We start from the raw sequence: 16,432 nt of genomic DNA, 5'->3' as shown, positions 1-16,432 counted from the left end.
TTCCCTAACCAGGGATTGAATCCAATCCCCTTGCACTGGAAGCACAGAGTCTTAATCACTGGTTCACCAGGGAAGTCCCATAACCTCTCAGCATCTTTTAACTCAATTCTGCTGTTTTCCCTCAACAATAGGTATTTTTGCTATTTTCTGAGGACTGTGCCAAGTACTTTACAAACAGCTGTCATTGATTCCCCCCAGTGCGGTGGCTCTAACGACACAAACTATTATCAATCCTATTTTTATTAATATAAGTGAGAAAATAGAGGTTCTGAGGGACTAACTCACTCAGTATCACAGAGTTGAGAGTGGTGGTGTTGAGTTCTGTCTCATTCCAGAGCCTGTACCATTAACCTCTTCACTGGACCGTTCCCTCAAAATGCTCTTAGCAAGTATTCCCCCACCAGGAGCAGAAATCTTGCTGTGTGAGGCCTTCCTGTCATGCAGAGATGCAATCAAACATGGGCCTTGTCAGCAGTCTCTGAATCCACGTGGCCAGGAGAGGGGCATCTGGCAGGGGCAAAGCTGGGCTAACGATGACCATACAGAAACAGGGAGGCGCTCTCAGATGGGGCAGCCAGAGAGAGGAAACGATGCAGAAGGCAGCTGTGGGTATGAGGTTTTGTCTTGGGTGTGGACCAGTGCTGTCCAACAGGACTTTCTGTGACGATGCAAGTATTTTATTGGTGTAGTCCCATAAGGTAACCTGTAACCACTGGTGGCTGCTGAACACTTGGAAGGCAGTTAGTGAGTCAGAGGAACTGAATTTGTAATTTAATTTTAAGTGACCACATGTGACTAGCGGTTACCATATTGGATAGCACAGGGATGGTCACTGCAGATGACAGCTGAAATCTGCTCCAAGTCCCCGGTGATGTAAGGCTCTGTGGGTTCAGTGTTGCCCATGGTCTTCAGGCTCAAGACACCTGAACGTCACTCATCATCACGAGTGACTGAAGGAGTTAAGGGTACTTCCTCTCAGTGGGCTTCCCCAGTGGCTCAGAAGGTAAAGAATCTGCCTGCAATGTGGGAGACCCGAGTTCAATCCCTGCGTTGGGGAATAACCCCTGGAGAAGTGAACCAAAACCAACTCCAGTAGTCTTGCCTGGAGAATCTCATGGACAAAGGAGCCTGGCGGGCTCCAGTCCATGGGGTCACAAAGAGTCAAACATAACTGAGCAACTTTCACTCACTCCTCTCAGAAGATGTTTCTCAGGAAACACCCCGGACCTCAAGTGTTTGAAGGTCTGTTACATGAAGAATATATGTCTTCCAGAGCAGCAATGTCCAGTAGAAGTATAACAGAAACCACATAGATAATTTTAAATTTTCTAACAGTCACATATATTTTTAAAAAGTAAAAAAGAAACAGGGAAGTTAATTTTAATAACAAACTTTATTTTACTTAATATATACAAAGTATTATTATTCTAACACAAAATCATTACTTTTAAATTTTTTATAACTTTTTGATATTTTTGGACTGTCTTTAAAAATCCAAACTATTATCATTTCAACTTCATCAGTATTTAAAATTATTAACTATTATTATCAATTAAAGTTATAATTTTTCCAACTTTTTAATTGTGGTAAAATACACTGTCTTGACCATTTAAAAAAATATTTATTTATTTAGCTGTGCGGGGTCTTAGCTGTGGCATGTGGGATCTAGTTCCCTGATCAGAGATTGAACCCAGGCCACCTGCATTGGGAGCAAGGAGTGTTAGCCACTGAACCACCAAGTTCAGGGAAGTCCCTGTCTTAACCATTTTTAAGTGTGTAGTGCAGTGGCATTAAGTAGCTTCATATTATTATGCAAACCACCACCTCCATCCATCTCTAGAATTCTTTTGCTCTCCCAAATGTGAATCTCTGTTCCCATTAATCAGTAATTCCTTCAACCTCTCTCCCCATCAGCCTGTGGCAACTTCCATTCTGCTTTCTATCTCTATGAATTGACTACTCTAGGTACCTCATATAAGTGGGATCATGCAGTACTTGTCTTTTTGTGACTGGCCTATTTCACTTAGCATAATGTCCTCCAAGTTCATCCACGTTGTGGCATGTGTCAGAATTTCCTTCTGTTTTAAGGCTGATTAATATTCCATTGTGGGCTTCCCTGGTGGCTCAGTGGTAAAGAATCTGCCTGCCAATGCAGGAGACGCGGGTCAGGACGATTCCGTGGAGGAGGAAATGGCAACCCACTCCAGTATTCTTGGCTGGGAAATCCTATGGACAGAGGATTCTGGCGGGCCACAGTCCACGGGGTTGCAAAAGAGTCAGACACGACTTAGTGACTAAACAACAACAGCGATACCCCATTGTATAAACTTATTTCCTTTATCCATTCATCTGTAGATGATCACCTAACTTCTCTCACATTTTAGCTATTGTAAATAAGGCTGCTTGAACGTGGATGTGCAGATACTTCTTTGAGACCTGTAATTCTTTGGGGTAGATACCCAGAGGTGGGATTGCTGGGTCATATGGTTGTTCTGTTTTTAGTTTTTATTTATTTATTTATTTTTGGCTGTGCTGGGTCTTCGTTGCTGCACTCGGGCTTTCTCTAGTCATGGTGGGCGGGCTTCTCATTGTGGTGGCTTCTCTTGTGGAGCGTGGGCTCTAGTCAGGGGGGGTTCAGTATTTCCTGCAGGCAGGCTCAGGAGTTGTGACCCATGGGCTTAGTTGTCCCATGGCATGTTGGATCTTCCCAGACCAGGGATCAAACCCGTGGTCCCTACATTGGCAGACAGATTCTTAACCATTGGACCACCAGAGAAGTCCTCTCTTTTAAGTTTTTGAGGAACCCCCACACTGTTTTCACTAGCAGCTGCACCAGTTAACATTCCTACCAACAGTCCACAGCGATTCATTTTTTTCCCAGGCTTGCCAACACTTATTTTCTGTTATTTTTTGTTGTTGCTTTGATCGTAGCCATCCCAGTGGGTGTGAGGTGGCATCTCATTATGGTTTCGATCTGCGTTTCTCTAATGCTTAGTGTCTTTTAGTTTGTACTAAAGCTTTGAACTCCAGTGTGTATTTTAAAGGTACAGCCCAACTAAATTTGGACTGGTCACATTTCAAGTGCTTAATAGCTAGCTCCTCCATTGGAAAATGAAATTCTCAGGGGGAAAGTTGGGGCATTGGATGGAAGCATATAGGGTTCAGGCATTTCTCTAGTACAAGGAAAAGTGTTAACATCTGAACTGCTTGAGGGGCAGCAGGGCATTCAGGATATCCCTGGTCCTTGGCAGGGATGGATCCAAAGAGAGGGACTGGCCTTGATGGTCTTTGGAAGAGTTTGCAGGTTGTGGTTGTTCTTCTTGAAGGGCGGTATGAACAGGGGCAGTCATTGCCTCAGACCGCCAGTACCTCCGGCTTCCACAAAGGCTGTGTTTTGAACTCTCCATCCTGGCAAGCCCACTCATCTTTTTGTCATCACACACCAGACAGGAGTCTGGCTGTAGCCGAGGGCTAGAGGCTGGGCCAGGGGGATGCGGCCAGCTTCCTTCCCAGCACTCTGCCCCGACCCTTCCTGCCCCGCAGCATCCCCCTGGAGCCTGTCTAATCAGATCCAGGCCTGACCTTGCCAGAGGTCCTGGACCGGGAGGAAAGCCCCCTCCCTTCCCTGAGCCACTCTACATCTGGCTCTCGGGAGAACTGCCCCCGTGGGTGATTTATAGGGGGTGTCCAGGAGCCATAGCCTGCCTGCTTCTGCTCCCTTCCAGGCTGGTGGGTTGCTGAGCTCTCTCTGAACCCTCTTTCCTCATGGCCAGGAAATGTACCCATAGTGGAAACAGGGAGTGGCTGGGAGATTCCTTTGCAGACAGTTTGGGGACAAAGGTACTTTCTTCTTCGCTTCTCCACAGTGACCCCCCCCAAGTAGATCTCTGTCCCCCTGTCACTCTCTCTGGTCCTCACCCCGGAGGGGCGTCCCAAAGCGACCCCCTCCCAAAACCCAACCTGAAGCAAGGACACCCGCAACGGCCCCTACCTGACCAACGGGTGTCAGCAGGAGAATAAAGCATCAGCAGCCACAAGCCACAGCACCACCTTCACATCCACCAGCCACGGCCACACTGCCGCCCACACTGGCCTCTGTAGTGTTTCCAGCCACCACAGTGACCCGTGTCTGCCATTATCGACCACACAGTGGCCTCCAGGGTGGCTTGCTCAGGGATCAGGGTTTTCGGAGGTCCAGTCCTCAGCCCCTCAGCCCCATGGCTGCCCAGGGACCCTTTCCCAGAGAGAGACACGATCAAGGACTGCTTCCCCTAGCTCCATGGCCAGCTTGTACAAGCCAGTACAGAACAGACTTGTCAACCCGACATGTCCTACTCTGAGAGATTGGAGATCTAAGGGGCCCCAAGAAACTTTCTCCCCTGACTTCCTAAGGAAGTCAGGAGTGAACTTGGAGTGAGTGGACAAGTCCCAGAGACCCCAGCTCAGCTGAGAATGGACAAAAGACAGTGAAAGTGTTAGATGCTCAGTTGTGTCTGACTCGTTGCAACCCCATGGACTGTAGCCTGCCAGGCTCCTCTGTCCGTGGGATTTCCCAGGCAAGAATACTGAAGTGGGTTGCCATTCCTTTCTCCAGGAGATAGTCCCAAACCAGGGATCAAACCCAGGTCTCCTGCATTGCAGGCAGATTCTTTACTATCCGAGCCACTAGGAAGCAAAGGCCTGTTTATGAAGGTGGCAGAAATCAGAGACGGTAGGCCCTGAAGAGTACCTGTTCACCCCTTCATCTGTGGAGGGAAGGGCCGGTGCGGTGCTTTTGTTACACTGAAACAGTGGAAACAGGGTTCCCAGAGATGGGCCGTTATCTATACTTTAAGCAACATCACTTTAGAGATGAACTTGTAGCAAAAGCAATAGAATAAAAGGTTAAAGTAAAAGAAACGACCAGCATGGAGTCAGATTTGCTCTTCCTTATTACCCTCTGACACTGCCTGCCCAGGGTCTCACTGTAGTCCCCCAGGACACTGCAGGGATACACAGGGCTGACCCAAGGGTTGAATAGGGGTGGGAGGAAAGGGAGGGAAGAAGGAGCCTCAGATAAGGGGGCCAGCCCTCCTATTGCACCGCCTGGAGCACACCGTGTGGCCAACTGGGCTCTGAGGGGTGGGAGTTAGGAACCGTCTCTGGGGCTCATCGCAACTTGCAGCACAGTGGTAACTCCCAACCAGTGAGAAAAGGCTAGTCCCACCTGCAGTCCACTCTGGGGTCACCTGTCCTTGGAGAGTGAACAATTTGCTGGAGAACTAAGGGACACCCCAGCACAGGGCTTAGGGCCTGGAACTTCTGATTTAGGGCTGGTAGAGCCACCAACTGGGCCTGGGCCTCAGTTTCCCCTTCCTAAAGTAAATGGGTTGGCTTGCAATGAGTGGTTTTCAAGCACTTTTCAAAACAAAGCTACACTTCAAATGAGATGTTTGGCAGAATGGCAGTTAGGTGAAACTGATAGAGAGGTTCATGAGGGAGCAGAGCAGCCCTCCTGGGTGGGGAGGGGCCCTGGTTGCTTCCCAGGGGCCCTGGGGACCTTTCAGACTCTTGTACAGTGAAAAGATGAGCAGACTGACTCCTTAACTACTCCTTAACTACCGCCGTTTCCTGCTCCAGCATTCCTCTCCAGCAGGGCATTCAAGCCAGGCTTTGTCATTGTTTAGTTTTAGAGGGGAGGAAGAAGCTTAGAAGCCAAACTTTCTCTATCCCCAGTGCCCTGAGGAGAAGCAGTCCCTTCCCTGGTATCTCTCCCCAGGCCAGCTCCTAGCTCTCTGTACCTCCAGGGAGCCCAGATTGGGGGCTGCAAACACAAAAGGATTCGGTTCCTTAATGAGGAGGCATCTGTAGTCAGCAGAGCCATTAGTCCCCGCCCCAATCCCCTGGGGGACTTCAGGCTCCTCTCCAGCTGGAGTGGGGGTGGTGGATGGGTGGGAGACGGGGTGGGGGGGTGGCAGGCAGCTCCCCAGCTCCTGAGTGGGTCAGGCCGGGTTTTGGGGGCACAGACAGCTGACCCAGCAGTCTGGGTGCCCTCTCTACTCCCTAGGCCTGCCTCCAGTCCTGCCCTCCTGGAGGCTGAGGCCTGGAAGCAGTAGAGGGGTCCCACTGGTATGTCTGCCCCCTCCCCTGAACCTCTGGGCTGACCTGCAGACTCTTGGCCAAACACAGCCTCTGGCCTGAGACGGGGTAGGCTGACCTCACGGTGCTCCCTCAGGATCATTTCACCAAGCCTGATGGGGACACCAGCTGGGCACTTGCCCCCACCCCCCTCCCCTAGGGCCCAAGGTGCCCTTTGTAAGGACTATATCTACCTGGGGACATGTGTGATTGATTACCTACACAGAAGCCACAGAAGTGGAATCATACACCAGCCGCAGGAGCTGAGGGATACAAACCCCCATTCACATCCAGCCTCAGACCCTCATACCACACCACACACACACACACACACAGCCCCGTCCTCCCGCACACACAGCCCTGCACACATGTGCAAGGAGGTGCTCACACCCATCAGCCGCACTCCCAGAAGGCCCTGAAAGAGGAGGCAAGGCTGGGGATTTTTATGCATGTTTATATTTAATAAACCACATGCAAATGAGATGGAGAACGTGCCACAAAAGAGTCAGCCCCCAGAGACTCTGGCAAGAAGGGCACAAAGGCTTAGCCTTTCTGAGCTGCCCTGGAGTCCTGCACAGGCTAGAGGATTGAGGGGGTCTGGCATGGGGTGTGCCCGCCTGCAACCAGGGAGCTGGGAGCCAGAGCTGGGACAAGCTCCAGGGTCCCTGCTGCTGTGGGGGAGGGCTCCTTCTGGGAGGGGACAACTGTCCCCGTTGATGGAGTGTTGGAGGGGAGGGGGTGCCTGCCTGCCTGGACAGATGGTGAGCCGCCTTCCCGCACTTGAAGCAAAGTGGATTTTAATGAAATCACAGCCCTGGTGCTGAAACTGGGAAGCTGTGTGGGAGGGGCCCCTTTCTGCTGCTTTACAGGTTGGGGAGTGGGGATGGCTGGGAATGAGGGTGGGCAGGGACACTTAACCAGCTGAAAATGGAGTGGGGGGGGACCATGGTCCCTCTCATGATCAGCGCTCAAGCAGTTAGTTCAGATCCCCAAAAGGTGGGGAGGCAGTCCCTGAATATTTATGACACATTGAAATGTAGATTGGTGGGTCTGACAGTCTTCTGAGAGGCTTGTCACCTTCGATGGATATACTACCCTCTTGGGGTACGTTGAGAAGCTGCAGAAGAACTGGGGATAAAGGGATGATGATGAAGGGCAAAGAAAGCCACTGGGCTCTGGTCACCAGGGTCTAAGGACCAGTGTCCCTGCTGGGTGACACTGGCCTAGTCACTTCCCCTCTCTGGGCCCGTTTCCTATTCTGTAAAATGTGCAGAATAATATTTAGCACCTGCATACTTTAGCTGGGGGAGGGGGGCTTCCCTGGGGGCTCAGCGGTAAAGAATCCATCTGCCAATGCAGGAGACTTGGGTTCAATCCCTGGGTCGGGAAAATCCCCTGGAGAAGGAAATGGCAACCCACTCCAGTATTCTTGCCTGGGAAATCTGTAGCCCTCCAGGCTCCTCTGTCCATGGGGATCACAAAAAGTTGGACATAACTTGCAACTGAACAACAGCAACCTAGGGGGTAGTTTATAAAAAATAAATCCAAAAGCAGCTGTAAAAGTGGGGAGCAGGCCTTGGGAGCAAGGCTTTCTATGACTGGCCTCTGTGTGTCCACAGTCCACTGTTTTGGTGTTAGAGGTTTATCATTTAAGAATTCGTCCATACCTTTCTCAGAGTGTCCCAGCCAGGCCTATACTGTCCCTTTGGAGGAGATGGTCCCACAGGTAGGGGGCAGGGTAAGCGCTGATGTGCGATCTGAGGCCCCCACGCCCTCCCCTGGGCCCTCCGCGCCTCAGCAGCGCGCCTCCCCCGCGCACACCTCCTTTTCTTTCTCCAGCCATGTCAGACTTCCACGTGCATCCCCAGGCCGCTGTGGGCGAGGAGGGCGGTGTGGCCCGCTTCCAGTGCCAAATCCACGGGCTCCCCAAACCCCTCATCACCTGGGAGAAGAACAGGGTCCCCATTGACACGGACAATGAGAGGTGAGCCCTGGGTGGGCATGACCAGGAGGCAGGCCCAGTCCAGGGTCTGGGCCTTGAAGAAGGCCTGACTGCAGCCTCCGGGATGGCTGCAACTTTGTTGAGACTGAGTATCTGTGTGGCTTGTGGGCCCAGATGCAATCCTTGAGTCAGTGAGAAGACGGGTGTGTGGTTGGTTGGTGCTGAGGCTGGAACTGCAGGTGCGCCGACCATGAGAGTCCCAGGGAGTGTCTGCTATGACCAAAGTGGGACTGGGACAGTGCTGGGTGGTGGACTGTGTCCGTGATGCTGGGTGTCCCTGGGCCAGTGGTGCTGTGCTGGTGGCTGACCGTGCCCCCCACTGCAGGTACACGCTGCTGCCCAAGGGAGTCCTGCAGATCACAGGCCTGCGAGCTGAGGACAGCGGTGTCTTCCACTGTGTGGCCTCAAACATCGCCAGCGTCCGGGTCAGCCACGGGGCCAGGCTCACCGTGACAGGTGCGGGCCTCTGCCCTGTCGCATTCTTCCCCCCCCCAACCACATCACCCTCCCTTTGGTGGAGCCCCAGGGCCTGGACTGTCGAGTGTGTACCGAGCACCTTCTGAGCACCTAGCTCTGGGCTCCTCGGGGTGAGGGTGCAGGACCCCGAGGTCCCTCGCTGGCTCAGTTCCCTCGGAGGAAGCCCACCCTCTGCTTCTAGGTGGTTAGGTGGGGGTGGCTGTCCCACTGTGAGAGGCCCTGACTGGAGAGATGAGTGTGATAAGATCCAGGGACCGCCAGCATCTCCTCTCTCCACCCACCAGGCCTGGTTTGGGGCTGCAACTTGTCGCCCACCCGCCATGGCCTGAGCTGTGTATGCGGGTACGGGGCGGCGGGGAGGAGTGTGGTGAGGAGGTGGGGAGGGTCCCGGCGGCAGTGAGGCAGTGTGGCATCTTCCTCCCAGGCTCGGGCTCCGGGGCCTACAAGGAGCCCACGATCCTCGTGGGGCCTGAGAACCTCACCCTGACTGTGCACCAGACTGCTGTGCTGGAGTGTGTCGCCACGGGCAACCCGCGCCCCATTGTGTCCTGGAGCCGCCTGGGTGAGCCCCATCCTGCAGCCCCCCCCTCTCCCAACCCCGGGAGGGCCAGTCTCTTCTCCCAGCTCTGGGGGGAACTTGGAATCCTGTTTATTCTCCGTGGGGGTCCGCTTTCTCGAGTCCCAGGGAGGGGGTGGTTTCCCTCTCCTTGGCAGGACCAGGGAGGTCCGCCTGCCCACTGCATTCTCCCTCCCCCTGTGTGGATGGCTTAGCTCCCCGGGTTACCTCGTCCAGTCCTCCTCCAGTCCTCCTCCAGTCCCCTCCTCCATGCTCCGCTCACCCTTGGCCTCACCACTGGGGCCTCCAGAACCTCTCTGCAGCTCTCAGCACCCCTAGTCGCTTCCCCCTCTGGCTCATCTCTGTCCTCTACACCCTGGCCATCTTCCCCAGCGATGCAGTCCCAAACCCCTCAAAATCTCAGCCGGTTGTCACACCCTCTCTCTGAGCGCCCGAGTCTCTAGCCTGGTCCCCTAAATCCCCAGGCAGCTGAAGGAGAGAAATGAAAGGGTGCAGATGGGCCCACATTGTCTGAGTGGAGAGGTCATTGGGGGAAGGAAAGTCTGGAGGGGATGGGTGGGGTAGCATTCACAAGGATTGCACTACATTCTAGCAGCTGAGTGATGGGGAAGGAGGGGCAGCAGGCAGGATAATGGAGTAGATTTCACCACTTCAGAGGCTGAATGGGGAGCTGTCTCCTCGCATTCTGACTGTGCTAATCTGATCCTGGGTGGGGGGAGAGCCCAGGGCCTGGGAGAGGCTGAAAACAGTGGCCTCACCATTAAGAGGAGCCCATAGGCCCGATAAAGACCATCTGGTGGAGCATTTCCCAAAGCGTGATCTGCAAGGGGAAGGAATGGCTTGGTGGCCTAGCAAGTTTGGGAAACAGTTAACCAGATGCCTTGGCTGCGGGACTTGTCAGAGCCTTGATATTAATGGGCATTGGGATAGTCAAGGAGCAGAATGGATATTTGATCGAGGAACTTTGCTCGAGGAGAGACAAATCACGCTGGGAAATGTCCATGTAAGGCCTTACTTTCCTGTTTGAGAAACTAGGGGGAGGGGACTTGAAGGTCACCAGAGAGGTGGTGACAATGCTAGGATTAGGACCCAGTTCCCTACTGCCAGGCAAGAGTTTCCTGTGCTGCCCTGCCACCTCCAGCATGCCATGATGCTTGGAGAGAAGAGTCAGAGGCAAAGACAGGGGCTCCCTGGAGGACTGATGGTGGTCAAGTTGGGACGTTCCTGGCCACCTCCCTCCCTGACCCTCCCTTCCTCTTTAGATGGCCGCCCCATTGGGGTGGAGGGCATCCAGGTGCTGGGCACGGGGAACCTCATCATCTCAGACGTAACCGTACAGCACTCAGGCGTGTACGTCTGTGCAGCCAACAGGCCCGGCACCCGGGTGAGGAGAACAGCCCAGGGCCGGCTGGTGGTGCAAGGTACGGACTCCCCCCCACCCCCAGCCCCCGCACTGCCCCTCCACCTGCCCCATCCTGCCCAAGCCCAGGGCCTTATACTCGCCCATGTTCCTATCCTCACTCTAACCTTGCCCCTGCCCCTCTCCAGGGCCCCAGCCCGGCCAAAGACAGCAGCTCGTCTCTCCTTCCCAACATTTATGTGTTGGGAAGGGAAGGGCATCTTCCAGGGGCCATCATCCCCCAGTCATTTCCACCTTGTAATCTCAGCGGGTCTCCCCAACTTGTGCCATCCCCCTCCCTGGGTCCCCTCCCATCACATGCTGTTCTCATTCACACATGTGGCACTTCCATGCTCACACCTGCACACACGCTCTCAGCATGTTTGTCATTTCACACTCTCACACCTCGGCTCCCTCCACACACGCAAACACACACACACATACTCCACGCCTGAAGTGTGCGGGCCCTCTGCAATTGACCAGGTCATTCTGTCCATCCTCCTGCCCTGGGACTCAGCTGTCTCTGTGAACTGGGCTTGGCATTCCATTCTCGGGGGTGGGGGGGGTGGTTTCTGTGGTTGTTCCCTCCTGGAGAGCTGGGGAAGAGATGGGAGAGAGCAGAATTAGGAACTTAAATGCCTGTTTGTTTAGCATTCCATGTGCCGTTAATCTGTCCAAATGAAAGTGATGGAGCATTTCATTTCTCGGGTGTTAATGGAAGCTCGAGGTTTGGGATTGGAGGAGAGTGGAACAGAATGTAGGGGTGAGGGGAGCCAGTGCTGAGAGCTCATCCATCTCCCCGTCATTACCGCCTTCAAGGTGCAGCCAAACCTATTAGCACATTTATTTATTTAACAATTTCCTGAACAGGGAGCTCAGCTTGATTGCTTTCGGATACAAATGTCAGTCTTTTAAATAGTCATTGAAATGGAGTCCTCTCTTGGGTCTGCCTCTCTGGGGCGGAGGGAGGTGAGGGCTGCCATTTCCTGGAGGGTGGGCCCCACCTGGAGGAGTCTCCCCGCCCACCGGGTCACCTGCAGGTCTCTGGCCCCGCCCTCTCACCCTCCTCATCCCCTCGCTCAGAGGTGTCCCCTGTGTCTCCCCCGACCCCTCACGTTTCTCCGTGCCCCCACCCCGACCCCAGCCCCGGCAGAGTTTGTCCAGCACCCCCAGTCCATCTCCAGGCCGGCTGGGACCACAGCCATGTTCACCTGCCAAGCCCAGGGTGAGCCACCTCCTCACGTGACGTGGTTGAAGAATGGACAGGTGCTGGGGCCCGGAGGCCATGTCAGGCTCAAGAATAACAACAGGCACGTGCGGGCGTGTGTGCGGGAGTGGGGCCTGGGGAGGAACCGGGGAAAGGGGTCTCGGATGAGTGGTCCAGGCAGGCCTACACCTCCTGCTAGGGAAGAAGGCTAAACTGGGGGTCTGGAGACTTGGGTTTGAGTCCCAGGTCTGCCCCTAACTGGCTGAGAGACCTCAGACAAGCCTGTCGTTGCCTTCTGGAGGGGCTGTTTCTCCATCCTTCAAATGGGGAGACGTGGCCCACCCCCGGGGAGAGTCCGGGAGGAGGAGGGGGTCTGAGGCTCTCCCTCCCGCTGCAGCACCCTGACCATTTCTGGAATCGGCCCGGAAGATGAGGCCATTTACCAGTGCGTGGCCGAGAACAGCGCCGGCTCCTCTCAAGCCAGCGCCAGGCTGACCGTGCTGTGGGCCGAGGGGCTGCCCGGGCCCCCCCTCAACGTGCAGGCGGTCTCCGTGTCCTCCACCGAGGTCCGCGTGTCCTGGACCGAGCCCCTGGTGAACACCAGGGAGATCATCGGCTACGTCCTACACATCAGGAAGGCTGCCGGTGGGTGGGGCCCCGGAGGGCAAGGCTGCCTCTGCAGCGCCTTCCTCTTACTCCCGGGCTCTCTTCCCCGCAGCCCCACGCGTCCTGACCCTCCTGACCCGACACCTTCCCCTCCTCCTCTGCACGGCCCCCTGGCGGCCGCCCTCGTTTCCCCAGCGTGGGCGGGATTCTCTCCTGCCGCTTCACTGCCTGCCCCGCCCTGGCCTCCCCAGACCCCCCGGAGCTGGAGTACCAGGAAGCAGTTAGCAAGAGCACCTTCCAGCATCTGGTGAGCGACCTGGAGCCTTCCACTGCCTACAGCTTCTACATCAAAGCCTACACGCCCCGGGGAGCCAGCTCAGCCTCCGCCCCCACCCTGGCCAGCACTCTAGGTGAAGGTGAGGTCTGGATGTGGACAAAGCCCCAGGGGATTAGGTAGACACACACCCCCCCTCCCCGTGCACCGTGGCTCAGGTTGTGCACTGCACAAATTGCTTCGCCCTGGGGCTGAGAGGGGGCTGGGTCTGCCTGGAAGAAGGGGTGTCCTTTTCTGTTGATAATTCATGCGAAGGTGCTCTTTGAGCAAGCAGAGGCCCTGGGTTAGAGTCAGAGAGCAGCCCGGCTCTTGAGGGCAGTGGGGTCTGGGGCATAGGTGACAAGTGGAAGGGAAGAGCTTTGATGACCACCAGGCCCTCACATCTCAGCCTCCTTCTCCGCCCACAGCCCCCGCCCCACCGCCACTGTCAGTGCGGGTCCTGGGCAGCTCCACCCTGCAGCTGCTGTGGGAGCCCTGGCCCCGGCTGGCCCAGCATGAGGGTGGCTTCAAGCTGTTTTACCGCCCAGCAAGCAAGGCCTCCTTCACTGGCCCCATCCTGCTGCCGGGAACTGTCTCCTCCTACAACCTCAGCCAGCTCGGTGAGGCGGATGTGGCCCGGGGCTTGGGGTGCTGGGCAGGGGTGCGGTGCCTGGTGCCAGCAGGCGGTTCCCAGAGGTCTTCTCCAGTTCACCCTGGGGACGCCTTTGCCTGGTGGGGCCTGGGGCGGTCCCTCAGCAACCTGCCCTTCGCCTCAGACCCCACTGCAGTGTATGAGGTGAAGCTGCTCGCCTACAACCAGCATGGTGACGGCAATGCTACAGTCCGCTTCGTGTCTCTGAGGGGAGCAGCTGAGAGGACAGGTGAGGGGTGGGCGTGGGTCTGGCCAAAGACTGGCCCTCAGGAAGGGAGGCCAGAAGCTGAGTGGGGGGGCGGGGGGCAGGCATCCAGGGAAAGCAGGAGGGTCAAACAGTACACGAACAGCTGGAGAACACAGGCTTAGACCTGAGTTTGACGCTTATCTGTGTGACCTTGGGTAAGTTACTTAACCTCTCTGAGCCCCCATTTTGTCCTTCAGAAAACAGAGATAGTAATACCTTTGTAGAAGTGTCTAGAGGATGAAATGGTCCACGTAAACTGTTATTCCTAGTATTTGGCACCAAGTTAGTGTTCAATCATTGGTAAAAAGAACCAAAAAGGTGGGGCTGGGACCCCATAGACAAGGGCAAAGGTCATGTGGACTAGGGGTAGGAGCAGCTGCGGGAGAAGTAACCCACGAAGCCTGGATGTCTGGGAGCCACAGCCCCCAACCTGCCCCTGCTTCTACCCCCCAGCCCTGAGCCCACCATGTGACTGTCGGAAGGAGGAGGCCACCAACCAGACGTCCACCACGGGCATCGTCATCGGCATCCACATCGGGGTCACCTGCATCATCTTCTGCGTCCTCTTCCTCTTATTTGGCCAAAGGGGCAGGTGGGTCCTGGGCCGGGGAGAGGGGCCTGGGCCGGCATGGGGCGGGCAGGCGTGGAGCAGGGGAGCCACACGGGAGGGGCAGCTTGGGGCCCACTGTCTTGTGTTCTTGCCACTCCCACATCCCTGCTCCTAACTCTTGGCTCATCCCCTAGGGTCCTCTTGTGCAAGGATGTGGAAAACCAGCTCTCCCCTCCTCTGGGCCCCCGGAGCCAGAGGGACCCTGGCATCGTGGCACTGAATGGGGCGGGACGGGCAGAGCGGGCCCAGCTGGGCCGAGACGGGAAGCGTGTGGACGTGAAGGAACTGGAGCAGCTATTCCCCCGAGAAGGAGCTGCGCAGCCTCACCCGAGGCCCACAGTGAGTGCCCCTGCCTGAGCCAGCCCCCGCTTTAGGCCGCGCCCTCCTTGCCTTGGCCACAGGCCTCAGTCACCAGCCTCTGCCAAGCTGCAAGACACAGAGCATCTCTCTGTGCCCCCAGGTCAGGCAGGGAGGCCTGGAGACCTAACCCCCGAGTGGAATGGGTTCCAGCGCCTGACCCTCTGACTTGGGGCTCGTGGGCCTCTGGCCCCCTTGCTGAGGCCTGTGTGACTCACCCTTTCCCCAGCAGGACCCCGAGGCCCCTGCCCTGTGTGAGGAAACCCAGCTCTCCATGCTGCCACTTCAGGGGTTCAGCCTCCTGGAGGAGATGCCGTCAGAGGCCCTGCCACCCCAGGACGTAGGCCCTGGCCTCCCGAGTGAAGGACCAGCTGCCCAGCCAGCTCCCTTGGGGCTGTAGCTGGTGTCCGGCAGGCTCTGCAGGGAGCAACCCCCCATTCTCAGGTCAAAGGCAAGATTTCTCCTGTCATGTGGGATTCACGTAGGGGCTTCCCAGGCGCTTCTGTCCCGACTGATCCTCCAATTCTCAAGACTTGCAGTAGCCTCAACAAAAACCCCTCCAAGGACCCCGAGGGGTTCCTGCAGGAGCCTCTGCCTTGGGCCAAGGCCCCCCTTCACCTCTGCTTGTACCCACATGACTTGGAACTGAACTAATGTTTTCCTTTAAAAAAAAAGAACAAACTTAAAAAAAAAAAAGAGCGAGAGAGAAAGAGAAGAGAGAAGAAGGGGAATTAGACTCCAAAAATATGCCCCTGCTGTGACTGGACGCCTGACACTGTCACCCTCCGCGACCTTGTTTTCTCAGGATGGAGCTTTGCTGTTTTGGCTTTCAGCACCTACCTCAGCCGGAATGAATGTCCTCGGGGGAGTGGGGCCGTGGCCTCAGCCCCTTGCCCCACAGAACCCCGAATGCACTCCTACCTCAAGCCCCTTTAGGGGCACCCCTTCTCCCTCCCCACATTATTGCCCAGAGTTTAAAAAAAAAAGAAGAAGAAAAAAAAAGCACTTCCCCATTTCCAGGTGTGAAATGTCTACCTCGAAGTTCGCTGGCTCTCAGGCCTGTGTTGTATCACTGGACCGTCCTTCCTGGCTCCTCAGCAAGGGTGGGTCTCTTGGGGCCTGCAGAAAGAAAGATGGAATTGGTCAAAGAAAATGTGAAAAAAAAAAAAAGCCAAAAATAAGAGGAAAATTTGTTCCTGGGAGTGTGAATCGTTGCTCCAGACTAGCCGCTTCTCAGCACCCTACTGGTGCTCCGTCTCGTCGGCCTATCCACTCCCGTTTTGACCCTCTCAGCCAACTCATCCTTGACTGGGACCCCAAGGACCCTCTCTGTACCTGGGCCTTGGGAGGGTGGGCCGTCACCGCAGCCTGCCTGCCCCCTGTCCTGCCCACAGAGCCGCTGGAGCAGACTGGCCCCTGGAATGTACTGTGTGTGCATGTTTGGGGGGGTCCCCAGCCCTCTGTTGCCTGGGGCACTGCCAGCTTGACCCACCCCCCTGGGCAGTGGAACAACCACTGTCAGCAGATATGGCCGGAAACTATTTTTATACGAGGTGTGTTTAAGGATTTATGTTCTTGTGATTTCTTGTTTCTCTTTTGTGTTCTTCGAAAGACTTAGTTAAAGAAAAAAGGAAACAAATACGTATTTTTGGTTACATGCAAACATTTTTTTAAATAGAAAAATTTTGTTTTAAAGAAAAAAAAAAAAAACTGTATTCCTTAAGTATGAGATTAGACCATAAAGTCCCTGACTCCCAACCCTCTAGGGACTCCCCACCCCAAACTTTAGTGAATTAGCTGAAGGAGGTACACTTGATGGTGTTTTCCTGAAAGACTGAAGTCTTCGTCCATGTGGATTTGGGGAAGGG

At 55.2% G+C, this 16,432-nt stretch overlaps 1 protein-coding gene across 1 annotated transcript in view; it reads left to right on the top strand.

Moving 5' to 3' along the window:
• IGDCC3 (immunoglobulin superfamily DCC subclass member 3) overlaps positions 1 to 15,220 on the top strand; it is a 41,629-nt gene extending 26,409 nt beyond the window's left edge. Inside the window, exons 3-14 of the mRNA XM_088840342.1 lie at positions 7,957 to 8,101; positions 8,445 to 8,575; positions 9,021 to 9,158; positions 10,436 to 10,594; positions 11,717 to 11,882; positions 12,177 to 12,424; positions 12,637 to 12,801; positions 13,127 to 13,318; positions 13,475 to 13,579; positions 14,051 to 14,189; positions 14,342 to 14,546; positions 14,797 to 15,220. Coding sequence (XP_088696468.1) covers positions 7,957 to 8,101; positions 8,445 to 8,575; positions 9,021 to 9,158; positions 10,436 to 10,594; positions 11,717 to 11,882; positions 12,177 to 12,424; positions 12,637 to 12,801; positions 13,127 to 13,318; positions 13,475 to 13,579; positions 14,051 to 14,189; positions 14,342 to 14,546; positions 14,797 to 14,964 — 1,961 coding nt within the window. The 3' untranslated portion in view covers positions 14,965 to 15,220. The remainder of the gene's footprint in view (positions 1 to 7,956; positions 8,102 to 8,444; positions 8,576 to 9,020; positions 9,159 to 10,435; positions 10,595 to 11,716; positions 11,883 to 12,176; positions 12,425 to 12,636; positions 12,802 to 13,126; positions 13,319 to 13,474; positions 13,580 to 14,050; positions 14,190 to 14,341; positions 14,547 to 14,796) is intronic.
• Positions 15,221 to 16,432: the final 1,212 nt, after the last annotated feature.

The sequence above is a fragment of the Moschus berezovskii genome, chromosome 9, assembly GCF_049115385.1.
Source record: "Moschus berezovskii isolate FMDL1 chromosome 9, NW_MosBer_1.0, whole genome shotgun sequence".
NCBI classification, from domain to species: domain Eukaryota; kingdom Metazoa; phylum Chordata; class Mammalia; order Artiodactyla; family Moschidae; genus Moschus; species Moschus berezovskii.
This window is presented reverse-complemented; position numbering and strand designations above follow the sequence as displayed.